General features: G+C 50.0%; 3 protein-coding genes across 6 annotated transcripts in view; 1 reads left to right on the top strand and 2 right to left on the bottom strand.

The window, feature by feature from the left end:
- Positions 1–22,886, top strand: part of LOC102936186 (butyrophilin-like protein 2) — a 1,677,894-nt gene that overhangs the window by 1,057,126 nt on the left and 597,882 nt on the right.
- LOC114020220 (butyrophilin subfamily 1 member A1) overlaps positions 1–22,886 on the bottom strand; it is a 1,361,724-nt gene that overhangs the window by 965,201 nt on the left and 373,637 nt on the right.
- The window catches only part of LOC102937477 (butyrophilin subfamily 1 member A1), a 38,921-nt gene continuing 25,496 nt past the window's right edge, over positions 9,462–22,886 (bottom strand). Inside the window, exons 6-9 of one of the 4 annotated variants that reach the window (XM_037914901.2) lie at positions 21,388–21,408; positions 21,254–21,280; positions 21,081–21,107; positions 9,464–10,617 (exon numbers count right to left, since the gene is read on the bottom strand). In XM_037914901.2, coding sequence (XP_037770829.1) covers positions 10,058–10,617; positions 21,081–21,107; positions 21,254–21,280; positions 21,388–21,408 — 635 coding nt within the window. In that variant the 3' untranslated portion in view covers positions 9,464–10,057. Of the gene's footprint in view, positions 10,618–21,080; positions 21,108–21,253; positions 21,281–21,387; positions 21,409–22,886 lie in introns of all 4 variants that reach the window. The other 3 variants (XM_037914906.2, XM_037914902.2, XM_037914907.2) reach the window with 3 other exon arrangements.

The following is a 22,886-nucleotide window of genomic DNA, read 5'->3' as shown; positions in this document are numbered from 1 at the left end:
CCACTAGATGCCTAACTACATATTTAGGTGACTATGGATATTCAAAACTTTGCCCTTTAGTCTCTGTGCCAGATTTTCAAAGCTATTTAGGCTCCTAAAGATGCAGACAGCAGCCTAGTGGGACTTTCAAAAGTGCCTGCATGAGTTAGGTGCCTGACTCCCCATGAATTCCCTTTAGCTCCTGCCCCTTCTGCATTCATCCCATGCATATTCCATCGACGGTGCTTGCCGGCAGGAATGTCCGTGCAAACAAAGGGTTTCTACTAAATGTTATAAAATATTCCTGGGAAGCAATGTCTGAACATTTAGGCCCTAACACAACAAGGTCCTTAAGTATGTGTATAACTTTCAGCATGCAAGGAACCCCACCAAAGCATGAATCCCAAATATTTGCACCAAAAACCTGTTTCTAAGAGTTAAATTCAGCCAATCAAGAATCGGAAACAATCCCATGTGACCTGTGTGTCCAATCATAACTAACCCCTCAAAGATGAATGTATATGACAAAGGTATTTAGCAAATATTTTTGAACAACAAATAAATGTGAGAAAATTGTGATCAGTTTTTGGGCAGCTGACAAACTGGAAGAGAAGCTGAGCTGTCTGGACACATCACATGATGCACATTATTCCCCCAGTTAGGGTGACCAGATGTCCCGATTTTATAGTGACAGTCCCAATTTTGGGGTCTTTTTCTTATATAGGCTCCTATTACCCCCCACCCCATCCCAATTTTTCATATTTGCTGTCTGGTCACCCTACCCCCAGTTCTGCTTTCAGCCCTTCTTTCCTCTACCTGAAGAATTACTGGTGTTACTATTATTCCGTATTATTTCTGTAGCCCACTCAGTGCCCTGGGCATGTTTGGGCATGTTGTATGGTCCCTGCCCTGGGAGATCCCAAGCGGGGCTGGGCTCAGGGGCTCACTAATGGGTGTATGGAAGGAGAAGTCTGCAGGCCCAGGGCAACAGGTCAGGATGGGCATCCCAGGCACGGAGGCAGTTGCAAAAATAGAAGGACATGGCATGGGGGGCTAGGCAGGATGCGGGGTTGGAGCTAACACATGGGGAGAGCAGTGAAGAGCTTCCTTGGCTCCCAGGTCCCATTCACCCATTCTGGGCCACTCACTCACACAACCCTGGGGCTGGGCTCTCCCTCCCCTTCCCCTGGCCCAGCTACCGACTGCCCTTCCCCAGCTCTCCCCACTCCCCATCCCCACCCCTCCCTCCATCGCGCTGGGACCAGTTTCCCTGACACAGCTAAGTTGGCAGCACAAAGCAGCCCGTACAGCAGGGCCTGGGGCTCTCACTCTTGACCCCTGTGGCTGTTTCACTCCTCGCCATGGGCAAAGATTCCCTAGGGCAGTAAATGCCGGGACATTCCCTGTTGCTCAGTGGCCCCATAGCACTCACTGGGGTCCTGGGCTTGGCTTTTTTTTAGGAGTCAGACCCTGCAGTTATTGGCCATGAGGGGACTTGGGATCCCCCCAAGCCAGGCCTGGAGCTGACCCCACTGGGCTTCTCTGGAAGGCTGTGGGGGAGGCTTTAAAATGAGGGGACCTAGGTCTCCTCCCCTAGAACATTCTGAAATCCCGCTGCAATTTTCTGAATTTGACAATAATAAAAAAAAGTTAAGGCCAAAAATTGTAAGTGCCCATGTGGGACCCTGTGTGGGGGAAGCAGCCTGTGGTGAGCTGGCCAAGTCGTTCTGGTGGAATTTTCAAAGGTGCCTGGGCACCTCGCTTTCAATGGGAGTTAGGCACCTAAGTGCTTTTGAAAATCCCAGTAGATGCCAAGCTACATCTTTAGGTGTCCACAGACCTTCTAAAATCTGCCCCCTTAGTCTCTGTGCCAGATTTGCAAAGTTATTTAGGCTTCTAAAGATGCAGACAGGAGCCTAGTGGGACTTTCTCATCTGCCTTGTAAGCCGATCTATATTTTTTTTAAAATGTAAAAATTGGCTGGAAACAGTAAATGTTTAACAGTTTCCCTCTATTCCACAATATCTCTATTGTAAGAAAAATTTATTTAACTAAGTGTATGTCTACACTACGAAATTAGGTCGATTTTATAGAAGTCAATTTTTAGGAAGCAATTTTATACAGTTGATTGCGTGTGTCTCCACTAAGCACGTTAAGTCGGTGGAGTGCATCCTCAATACCGTAGCTAACATCGACTTACGGAGCAGTGCACTGTGGGCAGCTATCCCACAGTCCCTGCAGTCTCCGCTGCCCATCGGAATTCTGGGTTAAGCTCCCAATGCCTGATGGGGCAAAAACATTGTTGCGGGCAGTTTTGGATACATGTCGTCAGTCGCCCCTCCCTTCCTCCCACCCTCCCTCCCTCCCACTTTGAAAGCAGTGGCAGACAATCATTTCACGCCTTTTTTCCTGGGTTGCCCACGCAGACGCCATAGCACTGCAAGCATGGAGCCTGCTCAGCTCTCCGCTGCTGTTGTGAGCCTTGTAAACACCTCACGGATTATCCTGCAGTATGTGCAGAACCTGGCAACGAGGCGACGCCAGCGGGATGACAATAGTGATGAGGATATGGACACAGACTTCCCTCAAAGCACAGGATATGGCAATTGGGACATCATGGCAGCAATGGGGCAGGTTCATACCCTGGAACGCCGATTCTGGGCCAGCAAACAAGCACAGACTGGTGGGACCGCATCGTGTTGCAGATCTGGGATGATTCCCAGTGGCTGAGAAACTTTCGCATGCGTAAGGCCACTTTCATGGAATTTTGTGACTTGCTTTCCCCTGCCCTGAAGCGCAAGAATACCAATATGAGAGCAGCCCTCACAGTTCAAAAGGGAGTGGCGATAGCCCTCTGGAAGCTTGCAAGGCCTGACTGCTACCGGTCAGTCAGGAATCAATTTGGAGTGGGCAAGTCTACTGTGGGGACTGCTGTGATCCAAGTAGCCAACGCAATCACTAATCTTCTGCTATCAAGGGTAGTGACTCTGGGAAATGTGCAGGTCACAGTGGATGGCTTTGCTGCAATGGGGTTCCCTAACTGTGGTGGGGAGATAGATGGAACGCATATCCCTATCTTGGGACCGGAGCACCTTGGCAGCCAGTACATAAACCACAAGGGGTACTTCTCGATGGTGCTGCAAGCACTGGTGGATCATAAGGGATGTTTCACTGACATCAACGTGGGATGGCCGGGAAGGGTGCATGATGCTCGCATGTAGTGATCCAAGTAGTGATCATTGGAGGCCCAACCTACCCCTTGCTCCCATGGCTCATGAAGCCATACACAGGCAGCCTGGACAGTAGTAAGGAGAAGTTCAACTATAGGCTGAGCAAGTGCAGAATGGTGGTAGAATGTGCATTTGGATGTTTAAAAGCTCGCTGGTGCTGTTTGCTGACTAGGTTAGACCTCAGCGAAACCAATACTCCCATTGCTATTGCTGCTTGCTGTGTGCTCCATAATATCTGTGAGAGTAAAGGGGAGACATTTATGGTGGGGTGGGAGGCTGAGGCAAATTGCCTGGCAGCCGATTTTGCACAGCCAGACACCAGGGCGATTAGAAGAGCACAGCTGGGCAATGCTGCACATCAGAGAAGCTTTGAAAACCAGTTTCATGACTGGCCAGGCTACGGTGTGACAGTTGTGTGTGTTTCTCCTTGATGCAAACCCGCCCCCTTTGTTGACTCTAATTCCCTGTAAGCCAACCACCTTCTCCCTTCGATCATAGCTTGCAAAGGAAATAAAGTCACTATTGTTTTAAAACCATGCATTCTTTATTAATTGCTTTTAAAAAAAAGAGAGATAACTCACAAGGTAGCCCGGGTGAGGTGTGGGAGGAGGGAAGGACAAGGCCACATTGCTTATTGTAGCAACAATACAAATCAAAACGTATTGAATGATAGCCTTCTGTTGCTTGGGCAATCCTCTGGAGTGGAGTGGCTGGATGCCCAGAGCCTCCCCCTCCTCCCTCCCTCCCCTCATGTTCTTGGACATCTGGGTGAGGAGGATATGGAACTTGGGGAGAAGAGCAGACAGTTATACAGGGGATGCAGCGGCGGTCTGTGCTCTTGCTGCCTTTCCCGCAACAGTTTCACTGGACTCCTGAGCATGTCCATTTGCTCCCCCATTAGCCTGAGCATGGCAACCTGTGTCCTCTCATCGCACTCACTTAATTCTTTCCTGGACTCCGCCGCTGTTTGCCTCCACACATTCAGCTGTGCTCTATCAGTGCAGGAGGACTGCATGAGCTCGGAAAACATGTCATCGCGAGTGCAGTTTTTTCGCCTTCTAATCTGCGATAACCTCTGGGATGGAGATGCTAGGGGGAGCGTAGAAACATTTGTACCTATAGGAGGAAAAAAAGGAAGAGTAGAATTAAAAAAGATACACTTCAGAGAACAAAAGGGAGACTCTTTCACAGTGAATCAAGCAATTCACAGCAGACAGCACATGTGCTTTAGGTACAAGGTCGCATTTTGCCTTTTATATTGAGTGCCTGCCGGTATGGTGTGAGACATCACACACGGCTGGGCAACAGAATTTGGTTCCAGGCAGCCATGGTAAGACAACGGGTATGCGGGCTTGGCTTCTTCCACCTTCATAACATGTGGGAATGCTTTCGAACTGTGGTGCCCTCCTTTCCCATAGCAAGCAATGCCTGTTGGGTTGGCCATTTAAAAGGAGGGGCTGCGGTTTTTGGGTGGATGTTCAGCACAAACCCTCCCCCTACCGCGTGGCAATTCTCTGGGATGATCCCTTCACCGCACCCCCCACTGCGTGGCTATTATCAGGGATGATCCCTTTAAGCCAAAGGCAAATAGTTCAGCATTAATGGGCTCTTCTGACTGTTCCCTTAAACAAATTCCCCTATTTCAACCAGGTGACCATGAATGATATTACTCTCCTGAGGCTAACACAGAGAGATAAAGACCGAATGTTGCTTGAATGCGACCAAAACCTGGGACCATTCACTGCCATGCTTTGTGCTGCAATGATTCCAGACTACTTGCTACTGGCTTGGCATGGTAAAGTGTCCTACCATGGAGGACGGCATAAGAAACTACCCAGAAACCTGCTGCAAAGGCTTTCAGAGTACCTGCAGGAGAGCTTCATGGACATGTCCCTGGAGGATTCCTGCTCCATCCCCAGACATGTTAACAGACTTTTCCAGTAGCTGTACTGGCCACGAATGCATCCCAAGTCTTCAGGGCAAATGAAACATTATACACAATTGCTTTTAAACCCTGTAGTGTACTTACAAAGGTACACTTACCAGAGGTGCCTTCTCCGGCTTCAGGATCTTGGGAGGGTATTGGCTCCAGAGTGATGAAAAGTTCCTGGCTGCTGGGGAGAACGGATTCTCTGCTTGCCTGCTGTGTGCTATCCTCAACCTCCTCCTCCTCATCTTCCTCATTCACAAAATCCTCCTCCATGTTGGATGAGACTCCTCCCTTGCAGGTGTCCATGGACAGTGGTGGGGTAGTGGTAGGGTCCCCCCCTAGAATTGCATGCAAGGTGGCATGACACTCACCCAAGCCCCAGCTGCTCAGGTCCAGGAAGCCCCCTCGCCTCCCTTGTGGTGGGTGACAGAAGGTGGGGGGGGGGCTGCTGTGACGTGTGCACCTCCTCCCCTGCTGCTGCCCCTCACCATAGCATCACTGCAGGTGGAGGATGGGGCATCTCCTTGCCAAGCGTGGGGTAGGAGAGGTGACTGCAGGCGGGGGCACGAGTCCAACACAGACCCATGCCCCAGCTGCTCAGGTCCAGACTCCAGGAAGCCTCCTCGTTGTCTCCCAGTAGGTGCCGGGGGGCTGCCATCACATGTGCACCTCCTCCTCTCCCCCCTCCGCAGGCGCAGCAGCCACCTCAGCCTGCCGCCAGCGCTGGTCCCTGTGCTGTAGCCAGCAGTGGCAGCAGCTGGTGAGAGAGTGCAGTGCACAGTGGCTGGTGGTGCTGGGGGTGCTCCAGGGGAGGTGTGCAGGAGTGTCAGGTGGGGCCGGGGCACTGACCTGGCCCAAACATTGGTGGACCTGGGCCCTCATGCCCTGAATATTGCTGGAGCACGAGCACCATGGGCCCATATAACTCACTGACCCTGCAAGGTGTATTTATGCAAGTTCTCAGTTGCAGAAGTTTGTCCTGTATTTATTTACTTCTGAAAAATACCAAAAGTTAGATTCTGACTGTGTGGAGACATCAACTATTACAGAAACCACATTATAATGTTTACTTTGCTTCCTATAGATGGGATTATAATAAAAATGTCATAGGAAAGATCCAAACGATACCTCTAGCCTGTGTTCTTGCACATAGGTTGTTAAACCCTGGGAATTGCTGGGAGCACATTTAATCGGGCGATATCCAGTACCACAGAAGTGATACCAGTATGTACTGATGGCTACAGATGATTTTTCAAAATAGGTAGAAGAATTTCCACTTAGCACAATTATAGCACATGAGGTGGAGAAGAAGACATGTAAAATTATCTATCAAAATGGCTGTCTAGAGCAGATACTGGCAGATCTAAGTTCTGAATTGAATAACGAGGTAACAGTTTACATTTGGTGTCATTTTCACTATAGGGTCAATTACACAATCATGGCAGTGTGACGGGGGCTGTTAGGAGCTACAAACTGAGCCCTCTGGAAGCCAGCACCCTAGTCACTGAGATCACCCAGGGCACCGGGTGCAGTTAAAGGAGGAGGGACTGAGTAGTTTGGGTTTGGAAGGGCAGAGGGGATCACTTGCACCTGTAGGGAGCCTGAGGAGGTCACTAGCTCAGCGCTGAGAAGAAAGCAGCAGTATAAAAGTCTGAACCAGGGAGTAGGAAGGGGGCTCCTCATAACTGCTGCTATGTTGTGATGCACCATAAAAAGTAATAAAGACACTTGGTGGAGGTTCCCTGGCAGACTGCAGGCTGCTTAATTCACAAAGAGGTCTGCCAGCCAGGGGTTGCAGAAACTGATGGGGGAGCCCATTCATAGTTAGAAATTTAAAAATGAACATTGCCTGCAATCGCTTCATGCTGCAAATTGTGAGTGACAACACAATTTTTATGTCTTGTCAGAGAGTAAAAACCATGTTGTATATTAACTTATTTGCCAACATATTTTCCCATTTAATAACACAATAAGATTGGATAAGAAACCACAGTAATTACACATAATTCAGTGAGAAATAGGGAAAGGAATGCAAATATCGCTGAAGGAAATTTTAGGGGGAAATTATCTATTCTTAGATTAAAATTTCCCTGTGTTAAAAACTAGGAAAAACACCTAGCTTCAGGAGCCCATACCACCTGGACACCAGCAGACTGGATAAAAACCACAAATGAATCCATCACAAGATAATTTTAGGGTATTTATTTTCAAATAATCAAGGTAAGTTTAGGGCACATTGCCATGAATGTCATATTGTGAATAAATCTTTTGATTACATTGAAAATGTTCATAACGCATCACGTTTTAAACAAAAAGTAGTCCTAGCAATGCCTTGTGATGTGCCTCCCCTCATACTCTGCTCAGCCAGCTCTTCAAGAAATTAGGTTCAATCGCTAATATCAAGGAATTAGACCAATCGGTCACTATTTTTACAGAGCATTCCAGAAGGTGGTGGACAGAACCTAGAGGAATTGTGATGAATTTCCTGGAGCAACTTTCTTTTCTTTTAGGTTTCAGAGTAACAGCCGTGTTAGTCTGTATTCGCAAAAAGAAAAGGAGTACTTGTGGCACCTTAGAGACTAACCAATTTATTTGAGCATAAGCTTTCGTGAGCTACAGCTCACTTCATCGGATGAAGTGAGCTGTAGCTCACAAAAGCTTATGCTCAAATAAATTGGTTAGTCTCTAAGGTGCCACAAGTACTCCTTTTCTTTGTACTCTAAACCTCACAAGACAACTAAAATATCACCCTTTCGACTGATTTGTGGCCGAGAAGAAAGGTTTCCCAATAAAGCTTCACCAAATTTCATGTTATGTGTCATTATGTGCCAGGGTCTTCAATACAATTAAGTTAATTTGTGATGATTCAGTAAAGGAATACAACCCTTTCTCTATTTCTGTATCAAACTACATGTGTTGTGTCCTTATAACCAAGAACATGAAGTGCCTGGCAATACACTGAAATCAACAGTGGATACTGAGAGTACATTGCCTGCAAATAATACTTCTAAGGAAAAATGAACTAAAAAAAATTGAGATTGTAGAAGAGATTTCTATCTATGGGAAGACAGCATTTGAGGTTGGGGACCGTGTTTTGTTAATTGCTGTGAGAAAAAGAAAGCAAGGGTCATATCTTGATTACTGATTATATGTAGCTAGAAAGTTAAAAATCACATGAATTAATGCTGAGAAGTTCAAAGAACATTATATAATCTTGTGTGAGTTAATTTAAATAATTTGCTTAATTAATTCTATCATTTTTTCTACCTAAAAATTTTCAAAGGTGTAGTACAGGAGGTGGGTGTATGTGCCCTGCCTTCCAGAGAGAACCAGTCAAGACAATAAAGAGAGGGGAAGAGAGAGAGAGAGCAGCTGCACATGCGTGTAGTTGTGATGTTTATGAAACATGTACGTTATAACTGAACAACCCAGTCTGACAATTTAATAGTTTATTTTGTTAAGATACTGTCAGGGTTCCCTTCCCACTCTGAACTCTGGGGTACAGATGTGGGGAGCTGCATGAAAGATCCCCTAATCTTATATTCCACCATCTTATGTTAAACTTCCCCAAGGCACAAATTCCTTTCCTTGTCCTTGGACTGTATTGCTGCCACCACCAAGTGATTTAGACAAAGATTTAGGAAAAGGGCCACTTCGTGTTCGTATTTCCCCAAAATATCCCCCCAAGTCCCTTCACCCCCTTTCCTGGGGAGGCTTGAGAATAATATCCTCACCAATTGGTACAATGTGAGCCCAGACCAAACCCCTGGGCTTTTAGGACACTGAAAATCAATCAGGTTCTTAAAAGAAGATTTTTATTTAAAAAACAAAGTAAAAGAATCACACCTGCAAAATCAGGATGGAAGGTAACTTTACAGGGTAAATAAAAAGATTTAAAACACAGAGAATTCCCCTGTAGGCTTAGCTTCAAAGTTACAAAAAACAGGAATAAAACTCCCTCTTAGCACAGGGAAAATTCACAAGCTAAAACAAAAGATAATCTAACGCCTTTCCTTGCTTTACTTACAATTTTTGTAATCTTAGAGGCTCGCTTCAGCAATGTCTTTAGGAGACGGATTTTCTTGCCCTCGTCCCTCTCTGTCTGAGAGAGAACAACCAACAAAGAGCACAACAAAACCTTCCGCCCCCCGATTGGAAAGTATCTTCTTTCCCCATTGGTCCTTCTGGTCAGGTGGCAACTAGGTTATTTGAGCTTCTTAACCCCTTACAGGTAAATGATTCTGTACCTCTGGCCAGGAGGGATTTTATATTACTGCATACATAAAAGTTTCAGAGTAACAGCCGTGTTAGTCTGTATTCGCAAAAAGAAAAGGAGTACTTGTCACACTCCTTTTCTTTATACATAAAAGTTGTTACCCTTCCCCCTTTATATTTATGACAGATACATATTTTGGATTTCTTGAAATTCCACAGTTGAAATACAAATGATGTTATTTAGAGAAGTTAAACTTCAATATAGATTTGAGGGAAGAATCAAAAAATAAATGTAAATAATTCCATTTCTAAAAATACGTTTAGATGCTTGCTTTTGAAATATCTTTGAAATGTAAATGAAAATATTCTTTTATTTACACCTTGTTATAAAATTTTCTAAATTAGAATAATCTTTTTTCTTCCATATTTTACACTGAGATTTCACAGGGGTAGAAAATTCTGACAGGAGTGAATGACCCCCATCCACCACCATCTGCTACCCCTGGGGCAGGGGACAGCTAAAGGAGAGGGATACGGGTTGCCAGGTGTCCGGTTTTCGACTGGAACCTCCAGTTGAAAAGGGAAACTGGCAGCATCCGGTCAGCACAAAAAGTCCAGTTCCCTGCAGTAACTGGCCTCTATTACTGGGGTTGGGGAGAGCAGCAGCACTGGGAGGGGACAGTCTGTGCTGTTGGTATCACTGTCAGGGACCAAGATTCCCTCCGGTCTGAGCTGGGACCGGGCAGATAATCAGGGGAGCTGCGTTTTTACCTCCAGCGTTGAGACCAGGATTGAAATAAGGGCGGAGCGTCCCGGAGAAGGTGCCTGTGAAAGTGAAGAGATGGGACCCGTCAGTCACATTGTAAAATGAGACCTCGCCCGCGTCATAGTCCAGGAAAATCCCCACCCGGCTCGGCCTTACACTCACAGGGAGGGGGATCCAAGGGAAGGGGAGGGCCTTGTATTCCCCATCCCTCTGCCGCACGGCCCAGTATCCATCCTCAGGTGTGTATGTGACCTTCCCCTTCCTGCTCACAGATTCCCTACAAACCCCCAGAGTCCATCTTGTCTTGTCTCCCACCTCCACCTCCCAGTAACACCTCCCGCCCATGAACCCTTCCGCTCCCAGGACACAGGAACAATGATGAAATCTCTCAGGATTGTCAGGCAGATCCTGGCGTGTGTCTCCACGTTTCACATGTTTCCGATCCTCAGACAGGGCGAGTTTGGGATGAGCCGTGTCTGGATCCAGAGTCACATCCACTGGGGAGAGAGTCACAGAGTCAGGGCCGGGGGCAGGGGCTGGTCACTGGGATTGAAGGGAAATTAACCTGTTGTAGGCCAAAAGCCAAATGGGGAGAAATTTTCTTGAGTAAATTGTCCTCCATTTTGCTTATTTTGTTAGCTTTGAATTAGTAAGAAGAAATTGTTTTGGTTTTATTCTTTGCTTTATGTGTTATTGATTGTTTTTAGAAGAATAGAAGTGTTATGGCTGCAAGTCTTGCTTTTGAAATTATTTACGGTTTTGTGTGTGAGTGAAGAATGTATGGCATGCTAACAGTGACCAGTACTGATGGGCCAGATTGGTGGGAAGGGAGTGGAGAAATTGAGAGGAATTACCCGGATGGCAGACTGATGACCCTAAAGCAAAGGCATATGCCCCAAGAACAAGATAAAGTGTGGAGCCAGAGGAATGAAATAAGAAACAGCTGTGGATACTCCCAGTAACAACCTGATTGGGAGCAACCTTGACTAACAACTCCGATGTGCCATAGACTTGTATGGGAACTTATTACTATAAAAGAAGGATGTATTACCATGGGACTTTGGGTTCGTTCTGCATCAACACTGCAGCTTCGAATGTGTTCGATAGAGGCCCAGCTCCCCTTCCTCATGTGCAGTTTCAGCTCGCCACTGGAACTGACTGAGCAACACTAAGGATTGGTAACTATAAAATACAGCTGCAGAAACTGTGTGTGTGCGTGTGTGTGTGTGCGCGCGTGCGCACGCATGCATATGCTGATTTTAATGCCTAAACTGTACTCAATAAACTTGGCATATTGCCTTATCCCCTTTTTCAAAATTCCATATGCTTCGTATAAGCATAATATTTTGTCCCCGTTAATCACTGGCGGGGTGCAGGGTTGTTGCCTGAGAGGAGTCAGGGCCCGTCTGCCTGTGAGGAGACAATGAGGGCATGGGGTGAGGTGTCAGTGGAGGCAGGGGAGGGGACAGACTGATGCTGGGAGAGGAAAGGGGAGGGGGTGGTGACAGGAGCAGAGGGGGTGGAGGGAGGGACATAGGGGAGGGGCAGGCACAAGGGAAATGGGGTGACAAGGGAAGGGATGGGCACGAAGACAGAGAGGGATGAAGGCAGGTTCCATGGGGCTGCACGGGGTGGGGGAGGCACCAGGGAAGAAGAAAGGGACAGACCCTAGGGAGATGTGGGGGGTAAGGGGAGGAGTGGGTACCAGGGAAATGGAGGGGGGTGAAGGACAGGGCAGGTTCCAGGGGGCTGCAGGGGTTGAGGGGAGAGGTGGGCACAGGGAAGAAGGGGACAGACCCCAGGGGGAACAGGGAAGCAAGGAAAGGGGTGGACACCAGGGGCAGAGGGATGTGAGGGAATGGGGAAAGCTCCAATAGGGCAGGGGGTAATCAAAGGGAGGGACTGGTGCCAGGGGGTGGAGGGATGAAGAGTGGGGCAGGTGTCAGGACCATGTGTGGGGGGGGAGGGAATGGGCAGGCACCAGGGGGACAGAGCGAGACAGGAGCCTGGGGGAAGAGGGGCTGGCTAGGGCAGGGACAGTGTCACCAGTAGGCAGAGGAGAGCAAGAGGAGGAGAGGCAGGTACCTCTGGGGGAAGGGGGAGGAGGAGAGGAGCATGTGCTAGGGGGCAGAGTGGGGTGATGGGAGGGGCAGGCACTGGCGGGGGGCTAAGCGGGATGACAAGGGGCAGGTACGAGGGGTGTAGAGTATGAGTGAGGGGCCAAGAAAAGAGAGAGACAAGATGATAGGTGGGCACCAGGAGTCCAAAGGGGGGTCAGGAAAGGGGGCGGGCACTGGGGGACAGAGGGAAGGGGCTTACACCAGGAGACACAAGGGGTGAACAGAGGGGCAGGCACTAGGGAAGCAGAGGGGTAGTAGAAGGAGGGGCTGGCACCAGGGGAAAAGGAGACACATGTGAGAAGGGGATAAAGAGGGGTGAGGGTACGGCAGGTGCCAGAGGGGTATTGGGGGGAAGAGGGTGGGGGGAGACCCCAGGGGGCAACAGGGCAGTGAGGGAAAGGGCAGTTATTAAGGGGGAGAGGGGTATGAAGGGTGGTTGCCAGGAGGATAGAGCTGGGGAGAGAAGGAGTAGTCACCAGGAGGGATAGGGGGGCGGATTAAGCAGAGGGGCAGATGGAAGGAGGGGAGAGAGGAGGGGGTGAACACCAGGGGGCAGAGTGGGGGCAAGGGAACAGGTGAGCACAGGGGGACAGAGAGAGGAATGTGGAGAAGAGTGGGCCCTAGGGGGGCAGAGGGGTGTGGAGATGTGGGCACCAGGGGGGACGAGGGAACATGAGGGGAGGGGTGGGAACCAGAGGTTAGGAGAGGGTGAAGGGAGGGGTGGGCACAAGTGGGACAGAGGTAGGGTGAGGGGAAAGGCAGATACCAGGAGGCCCAAAGGGGGGCGAGGGAAGGGACTTGTGCCAGGCAGGCAGAGGGGGCATAGGAAAGGGTGGGCACCAGGGAGGCAGATGGGGGCAATGGTAGAGATGGGTCTCAGGGGGGCAGAGGAGGAGTGAACAGAGGGGCTGACATGAGGGGATTAGATGGGGGTGAGGGGTGCAGGTTTCAGGGATGCAGAGGATGAGGGGAAGGGCATGGGGGAGAACTAAAGGGAAGGTGGCAGTGGGGATGTGTGAGGGAAGGGGCAGGCCCCAGGGGGTGGGGGGATGAGGGAAGTGGCTTGTGCCTAGGGGAGAGGTGGGGGCCAGGGCAGGAGAAGGAAGGGGCAGGCACCGGGTGGCAGAGTGCGGGAGAGACAAATGAGTGGGGGACAGTGGTGGGGCATGTGATGGGGAAGGCACCAGGAACATATGGAGTGGGGATGAGGTGCGGTCATCAGTGGGTGGGAGGGCCTGGGAAGGGGTGGGTGCCAGGGGGCTAGAGGGGCACAAGGAGAGGGGTGAAAGCCAGGGGACAGAGGAGGGAGAGCAGATGGGCAGGCAGCAATTGCAGCATGGAATGGGGCAGGTGCCAGGGAGAACAAGGGCAAAGAAGAGGGGCAGGTATTGGGGGCAGAGGGGGGCAAGGGAAGAGGTGGGTGCCAGAGGGTTGGGGGGGGCAGGTGCCGGGAGACAGAAGGGAGAAAAGGAAGGGGCAGACAAAAGGGGGGTGGGAAGGAGTGTGTGCTGGGGGGGGGCACAAGGAAGGCAAGGGGTGGGGTAAGTCATGTGTGATGGGAGCAGAGGGGCTTGAGGAGAGCATGGTCAGTGGGGCAGAGAGGGTAGGCATTGGGGAGAAGAGGGGCGAGTGGAGAGGCAGGTGTTGGGGGCCAGGGGGAGTGAGGGAAGGGATAGGCACCAGGAGGATGCGAGGGGGGGGTAAAGGAAAGGGCAGGTGCCAGGGGGATTGAGGGGGTTGAGCAGAAGTGCAGACACAGGGAGGGCAGACGAAAGAGGGACAGGCACCAGGGGGCAGAGAGGGGCGAGGAGCGAGAGGCACGGCAGGTGGGTAGAGGGAAGCATTAGGAGAGGGGATTGGGGAGGGGCAGGAGCCAGAAGGTCAGAGTGGGGATAGAGGAGGGATGGGTACAGGGGGCCGAGATTGGGGAGAGGGGCTGGTGCCAGGTGGGGTGAGGGGAGTGAGAAGGGTGGGAACCAGGACAGTAGAGGAGGGTGAGGGGTGGGAGGGCATCAGGGGGTAGAGGGGGTGAGGGCAGTGTCAGGCTCTGGGGGGCAGACATGGCAGCAGAGGGGGAAAGGGGAGAGGTGGATACCAAGTGTTAGAAGGGGTGTGAAGTGATGGGTGGGCTCCAGGGTGCAGAGGATGTTTGGGCAAGAGGGGCAGGTGCCAGGAGAGCAGGGGGCAAAGGGGGGGATCCAGTGGGGCAGAGGTGGGTGGAGGGCAGGGGCATGAGCCAGGGAGGCAAGGCAGGGGCAGAGGGACCCAGGGGAGCAGAAAGGGGGTGAGAAGAAGGGAAGGCACAAGGGGGAGAGGTGAGGATAGAGGCAGGGGCCAGGTGGGCACAGGGGTGAGGGAAGAGTAAGGGAGAGGCAGGAGCCAGAGGGGGGTGAGGGAGAGGCAGGTCCCAGGGAATCTCTATTGCTTTTGGGCCATGTCATGGGTGATGGGGGCAGAGGGGCGTGAGGAGAATCCAGGATGTGACGGAGTGTTTGCTGAGACTGATCAAGACCTCGGACTGCTACCTCTTCCTACTTCTCCAGGCAGTATCATTGGTGGGCACCAATGGTACTGCCAAGAATGACCTTGAGCGGATCACTGCAGACTATGTGGCTCTGGGAAGAAGGCTAAAGGAGATTGAGGAGCAAGTCATGTTCTCGTCCATCCTCCCTGTTAAATGAAAAGGCCTAGGTAGGGACTGTCGAATTGTGGAGGTGAATGCGTGGTTACGCAGATGGTGTCGGAGTGAGGACTTTGGATTCTTCGATCATGGGATGTTCTTCCAGGAAGGAGGATGGCTAGGAAGAGATGGGATCCACCCAACAAAGAGAGGGAAGAGCATCTTCACAGGCAGGCTAGCTAACCGAGTGAGACACCTAAGCCCAGAGGTAAGTGGGGGAGTGAGCTACCGGGAGGAAACACAAGGAGAAGGGTACAAGACGGGAAGCCTCCTGATTCATACTGAGAAAGCAGGGCAATCAGCTAGTTATCTTAGGTGCATGTACATGAGCGCAAAAAGCCTGGGAAACAAGCAGGAAGAATTGGAAGTCCTGGCACAATCAAGGAACTATGATGTGATTGGAATAACAGACACTTGGTGGGGCAGTTCACATGACTGGAGCACTGTCATGGATGAGTATAAACTGTTCAGGAAGGACAGGTATGGGAGAAAAGGTGGAGGAATTGCACTGTTTATAAGAGAGTGGTATGATTGCTCAGAGCTCCAGTATGAAACTGGAGAAAAGCCTGTTGAGAGTCTTTGGGTTAAGTTTAGAGGCGAGAGCAACAAAGGTGATGTCGTGGTGGGTGTGTGCTACAGACCACGGGACCAGAAGGATGCGGTAGACAAGGCTTTCTTCGGACAACTAACTGAAGTTTCCAGATCACAGACCCTGGTACTAATGGGGGACTTCAATCACCCTGACATTCACGAAGTTTTTGAAGAGTCTTGGGGACAACGTCCTGGTACAAGTGCTGGAGGAACCGACTAGGGGCCATGCTCCTCTTGACCTGCTGCTTACAAACAGGGAAGAATTGGTAGGGGAAGTATAAGTGGGTGGCAACCTAGGCAGCAGTGACCATGAGATGGTTGAGTTCAGGATCCTGACAAAAGGAAGAAAGGAGAGTAGCAAAATACGGACCCTAGACTTCAGAAAAGCAGACTTTAATTCCCTTAGGGAACTAATGGGCAGGATCCCCTGGGAAGCTAATATGAGGGGGCAAGAAGTCCAGGAGAGCTGGCTGTATTTTAAAGAAGCCTTATTGAGGGCACAGGATAAAAACTATCCCGAAGTGCAGAAAGAATAGCAAATATGGCAGGTGACCAGCTTGGCTTAAAAGTGAAATCTTCGGTGAGCTTAAACTCAAAAAGAAAGCTTACAAGAAGTGGAAATTTGGACAGATGACTAGGGAGGAGTATAAAAATATTGCTAGAGCATGCAGGGGTGTAATCTGGAAGGCCAAGGCACAATTGGAGTTGCAGCTAGCAATGAATGTGATGGGTAACAAGAAGGGTTTCTACAGATATGTTAGCTACAAGAAGAAAGTCAGGGAAAGCATGGGACCCTTAATGAATGGGGGTGGCAACATAGTGACAGAGGATGTGGAAGAAGCTGAAGTACTCAATGCTTTTTTTGCCTTGGTCTTCACAGACAAGGTAAGCTCCCAGACTACTGCACTGGGCAACACAGCATGGGGAGTAGGTGAGCAGCCCTCAGTGGTGAAAGAACTGATTAAGGACTATTTAGAAAAGCTGGACGTGCAGTAGTCCATGGGTCCAGATCTAATGCATCCAAGGGTGCTGAGGGAGTTGGCTGATGTGATTGCAGAGCCATTGGCCATCATCTTTGAAAATTCGTGGCTATCGGGGGAGGTCCTGGATGATTGGAAAAAGGTAAATATAGTGCCCATATTTAAAAGAGGGAAGGAAGAGAACCCAGAGAACTACAGACTGGTTAGCCTCACTTCAGTCCCCGGCAAAATCATGGAGCAGGTCCTCAAGGATTCCATTTTGAAGCACTTGGAGGAGAGGAAGGTGATCAGGAACAGTCAACATGGATTCACCAAGGGCAAGTCATGCCTGACCAACCTGATTGCCTTCTATGATGACATAACTGGCTCTGTGGATATGGGAAAAGTGGTGGATGTGATATATCTTGACTTTAGCATAGCTTTTCATATGGCCTCCAACAGTATTCTTGCCACCAAGTTAAAAAAGTATGGATTGGATGAATGGACTATAAGGTGGATAGAAAGCTGGCTAGATTGTCCGGCTCAATGGGTAGTGATCAACGACTCCATGTCTAGTTGGCAGCTGGTATCAAGCAGAGTGCCCCAGGGGTCGGTCCTGGGGCTGGTTTTGTTCAGCATCTTTATTAATGATCTGGATGATGGGATGAATTGCACCCTCAGCAAGTTCGCAGATGACACTAAGCTTGGGGGAGAGGTAGATTCACTGGAGGGTAGGTGTAAGGTCCAAAGTGACCTAGACAAATTGGAGGATTGGGCCAAAAGAAATCTGATGAGGTTCAACAAGGACAAGTGCAGAGTCCTGCACTTAGGAAGGAAGAATCCCACGCACTGCTACAGACTGGGGACTGACTGGCTAAGCAGCAGTTCTGCAGAAAAGGACCTGGGGATTACAGTAGACAAGAAACTGGATATGAGTCAGCAGTGTGCCCTCATTGTCAAGAAGGCCAACAGCATATTGGGCTGTATTAGTAGGAGCATTGCCAGCAGATAGAGGGAAGTGATTATTCCCCCTATTCAGCACTGATGAGGCCACACCTGAAGTATTGCGTCCAGTTTTGGTCGTCCCCCCTACTAAGAAGGGATGTGGACAAACTGCAAAGAGTCCAGCGGAGGGCAACGAAAATGATTAAGGGGCTGGGGCACATGACTTACGAGGAACGGCTGGGGGAACTGCAGTTATTTAGTCTAGAAAAGAGTGAGGGGGGGATTTGATAGCAGACTTCAACTACCTGATGGGGGATTCCAAAGAAGATGGAGCTAGGCTGTTCTCAGTGGTGGCAGATGACAGAGTAAGAAGCAATGGTCTCAAGTTGCAGTAGGGGAGGTCTAGGTTGGATATTAGGAAACACTATTTCACTAAGAGGGTGGTGAAGCACTGGAATGGGTTACCTAGGGAGGTGGTGGAATCTCCACCCTTAGAGGTTTTTAAGGTCAAGCTTGACAAAGCCCTGGCTGGGATGATTTAGTTGGTGTTGGTCCTGCTTTGAGCAGAGGATTGGACTAGATGACCTACCGAAGTCTCTTCCAACCCTAATAGTCTGATTCTATGTGTGGTTGGTTTGTCACTAAGATCAGGTATATGCCATCCCCACACACACTATCCAGGCAGCCCTGTCCCAGGGGGTGCAGCCGGGACTCTCCATGCTGGCCCCAGGGGCACCACCTTCCGGCCAGACAAACCCCACAGGCAGCCCCTCCCCTTACCCAGCCCAGCCGCTCCCCCAGCGCATGGGCAGTGCGTCTGGGCTGGGCTCACTATGAGGGGGCAGTGTAGTGGGGGATTCTGGGGTGAGGTAAATGCGTACTTATTGGGCTGTTGCTCATGAGGCCGGGACAGTCGGGAGGGGAGGGGAGGGGGCATTTTCCAACTTACTGCCCCATCCATCTGGGATAAGCTGCACTGGGTGCTTCGCAGCTTGGGCTTGCACCAGGGCAATTTCATCGGTGAGTGAAAACCCTGGCAGACACGACCTGAGACACTGGTGTGTCCCCTCCCATAACCCTTCCCGTCACTGGGGTTATGGATCAGTAATTACAGGGTCACTGGAGCAGGGGAGCTGGACTCTGGGCTCCCAGGTGGGGCCCGACCCACTGGGCTGCAGAGTCAGTCTCAATCCCACGCTCTGGCCCAGTGCCCAAGGCATTGTTTATACACAGGGGGCATCTTTAGCAGGATAGATTGAGGGAGCCCCACCTCAGACACCTGGAGCCCAGCGGTTCCAGCCCTCACCTGAGGGGGGGGAGGCCTACATTCCAATTCCTGTCCCACATCACATGGGGGGGGATTGAACCTGGGGCTCCCAGCTAAGGGCCCAGCCACTGGGCTCAAGGCTAGAAGGGAAGTGGTGGCACCTTCTTCTGTTCATTGAAACTTCAGCAAACTCGACATGAATTCAGCCAACCCAAAACATTTCACCCAGCTCCACTTCAAATCTGTCAGAACAATTTAGGAGCCCAAATCCCAGTGACCCGCAGTGAGTGACTGTCAACATCCCCAGAAACGCACAGGTACGGGCAGGCCAGACTCAAGACATCAGCTATGAAACACTCCAGAGCTGCCGTTAAATTTGATTGAAAAATTCCTTCTGGACTCCTAATCTCACCCCCCAAAATCAGGGTGAAAATGGAGACTCGGCTCCTGAACTCTGCCCAGAGCGATTTGTCCCATGGACGCTGCCAGTGGCACAGACCCTCTACCGCTGCACCTGGGAGTCTCCCAGAGCAAATAATGGTCACAGGGACTGTCTCAGAGCCCCAGGGGCTCAGGTGTCTCCATGTAACTACTTCCCTCGGCCATCCACCTCGCTTTCATTAACCGGCCCTGGGTCAGACACTTAGGAAACTTTCACACCCAGACTCTGGAGACACTTTGGGTTTGTCTACACAGCCTGCAGCAGCGAGTCCCAGAACCAGGTCGACAGATTCAGGCTTGTGGGGCTCCCTCTGTGGCGGTAAAAATAGCCACGTAGACGTTCACACTCAGGCTGGAGCTCAGGCTCTGAAGCCCGGGTGGAGCGGGGTCTGCTCCTCACAGCGCAAGCAGGGACATTGTCTGTGTCCACGTCCCCTTCACCCACTTTCTGGAATGGGGAACAGCAGCCCCAGGGCCCCTCCCTTCACCCCCAGAGTCCCTCCCTTCATCCCTCCTGGGCAGTGGGGCCTCCCAGCACTGATTCCTGAGTCAGTGTGAGAGTGTCTCCACCTGGAGAGCTCTTTGCACCTGGCAAATGCACAGATGTGCCCCTGGGATGAGGGGCCGGGGCTGGTACTCACCCCCTCCCAGTCCAGGAGGAGAGGGGGCCTTGGGGCAGTGTCAGTGAGTTCAGTGCTTGGGGTACAAATGGGGTTACACCCCGGCTGCTGGAGCTCTGGGTATCGAGGGTACGAAGACGTCACAGCGGCTGTATGAGCCCCCCACTGTCCTGCCAACATGGCTCAGCCCTGACACCTGCTGGAATTTCTCCCTGGGAAGAAATTGTCTCTGCAGCCTGTCCAGGCCTTGGCCTCTCTGCGGAGATGGCTGGTGAGGCTGCTGTTAATGTGAGTTACAATGTGAGCTCCTGTCCACTGGGAACCGGACCCTGAGCCTGGGCTGAGATCGGTGACTGAGGAGTGAAAGACCCCAGCTGCCCTCACTGCCCTCCTCAGCCAGCTGGTCCATTCTGACCTCTGAGCCATTCAGTGCGTTAACAGCGATGCTCACACTTGGTGACACCCCCCAGTGCCCCAAGCAGGGTCCTGCACATGTTACAGCTGTTACTGGGCAGGGCATGGGGCCTGCCCCTGGGAGCTATAAGTAAGGGATTCGGCCCACAGTGGAGTTAAGAGTTAGTGACCATGGTCGCTTGGCATCCCCACCGGGGGCTGGGCTGGCAAGTGGCTGGCTGCCTGTACCCGGCTCAGCAGGCTGTTACTGTGCTCTGTGGACCAGACCCCCAAACGGTTCCCATGTAACTGGCCAGAGCGCCCCCCTCCCTCCCAGCTCTGTGTGGTAGGATACCCTGGAGTGCATGGACATCTGGGCCAGTGGTGTTGCAATGTGTGCACATGTCCCCTGGGCTCGCTAACCTCTGCTGGAGCTGCCCAGTCTCTCCCAGCACGCACCAGGGCACACAGAGGTCAGGCAGCAGGCTGGGTGTGAATGTAAAACACAGCTCAGCCACAGCGGTGAGACAGGAAAGCTGCTCTGTGGGCACAGTTTGTTTTACTTGTGTCAGTGAGTTCACAATCTGCTTATAAGAACACCTGCCTCTGCACTGGGGACAGGACCTTCCTCACCCCAAATCCATGGAGACACTGAACAGCTCTTAGCCCTTCATAGTATTGTAGAAGGAAATTGCAGGTTAAAGACTTGTATGAGCATGAAAACCCTGCTGTTGGGAGGGGAGATTTGAGCAGTTTAATGCCTATTAAGGTTAGGTGAGATAATGTCTACCAGGCACGACCCAGATACCATACTGGGAAGGTGAAGCCGAGGGTAAAAAGTCTCTCGTTATTCAGCACTTTTCCAAAGAAAAGGAGCAGAGAGCTCTCAGGGGCTGGTGGGGTTTTGACAGATCACATTTCAGCGGAGTTTACAGCACAGTTACCTGCATATTGTCGGGCTTTCTCCCAACCTGAAATCAAGCAAATAGAGAGAGATGAGAACTCTCCTGAACACAGACTTGCTGAATAGAAAACAATCTCTAACAACGTTTCGAATAAGAGAAAAATATATTATCTACATGATAACTGTTGATTAGGGAAATGCATATTTATTTACCTGCATTTAGTACGTCTCTTCTCCACTCTGAAACCAAACACAGGCAGAGAGATGAGACCTCCCCTGAAAACTGAAACTCTGAATAGGAGACAATTTTGTACCAAGGTTTATATTAGGAATAAAAGAGAACTTACTGAGTTCACCCTGCAGTGTCTCTAAAAGTAAAGCAAAGAGAAATGAGTAAACATATGATAAAAGGAAAAAGAGGCTATTCAATAAGATCCCATAGCAAAGAGTAAACAAATTAAAATCTTTTGACTCAGAACGGAAGCTGCTTACGCAGCCTACTCAGTTCCGGAAAGAATGCATAAAGGGAACAGTGAAGGAGGATAAGGACATTTCAGAGAAATGAAATGATCTCTCTGCTCAATCTTCACCACAGAGGCTGATGGAGGATGCCTACACTTTTCAGGTAATGAAGATGAAATTTTGTCACAGACTGAAGGGCAAAAGAAAGACGCTAAAAACACTGATAAATTACAGAACAGTAAGTCTCCTGACCCAAATGGTTCCATCTAATAATCCTGAAGGACATACAGAGTGGAGGGGCTAAGCTGTGAGCAAAAATATACAATCTCAGTAAAATCAGCTATTGCTCTGGGGGCAGTAACTGTTGGAGCTATGTTTAAAAGAGGCTCTCCGTTTGATTAAAACCAAAATTAAAAATAGAATTATAAAACAGACAATTGTGATTTGACAGGGATGTCCTAGCATGGCTTCTGCAAAGGAAAACCATGCCTTGCTTGAATTATTTGGCTGCACTGAATAAAAGAGAACCAGCTGACAGCGTCATGGTGTAGTAACCCTCACCCTGGCACTAGCACCTGCTGCAGTTGCGATGCCGCAGCACAGAATGCTGTCCTGGGGAGAGAGACGGCCAGCGAGAGGGCAGCTTGAGCTCGGGGCACGGGGCTCACAATTCACCATTCACCTGAAGGGACAGTTGGAAAAAGCTGTTAGAGAAGGTGAGCTAGTGGATGAATCAAAGCAGAGCAGGAGAATGAAAGTAGGGGATGAGAAGGAGGAACGAAGGAAAATAGGAAAGGTTTCAGTTCAGGAGAAGCAGAAAAAAAACAGACCTGGATATGTAAGAGAAGGGAAGTAGAGGGAAATAAAATCTACAGAAATACCAGAGAGAGAGAGTATTGGGGGGGAGAGGAATGAAAGGAAATATAGTTGGTGAAAAAGGGAATTGATCCAAAAGCTATGTTAGATGAAAACAGATCCTGAAAACAGTAAATGAGAAGCCCACTCACAAAGGGCCTAGAGTAAACGAACAGAGGGAATGACAATTTGAACATCTATTGACAGACAAGTGAAAGCCAAATTAGGTGAAGAAACACCACCTGTGGATAAACTTGTTGAAAAGAGGTACAGCCATAGGAACATCAAATCTAAGGAGCACTTCAAACAAAAGAGAAGCAAAGAACAGGACAGCAAGAATGGAACTGGACTTACAGCCAAGGAGAGGAAAAGTTGATTTTTCTCTAAAGTGACTCAGTGTATTGTTAAGTAATCTTGTTTGTTATTGTTAACAACAATGCATTTGGTACTAACTGCACACACAGTATGTACAAGCTCACAAAGGTTAATCAGTTGGTAACTTATAGTTTATTACGTAGGAAGTCTTTGG

The sequence above is a fragment of the Chelonia mydas genome, chromosome 14 (assembly GCF_015237465.2).
Source record: "Chelonia mydas isolate rCheMyd1 chromosome 14, rCheMyd1.pri.v2, whole genome shotgun sequence".
In the NCBI taxonomy this organism is placed as follows: Eukaryota; Metazoa; Chordata; order Testudines; family Cheloniidae; genus Chelonia; species Chelonia mydas.
This window is presented reverse-complemented; position numbering and strand designations above follow the sequence as displayed.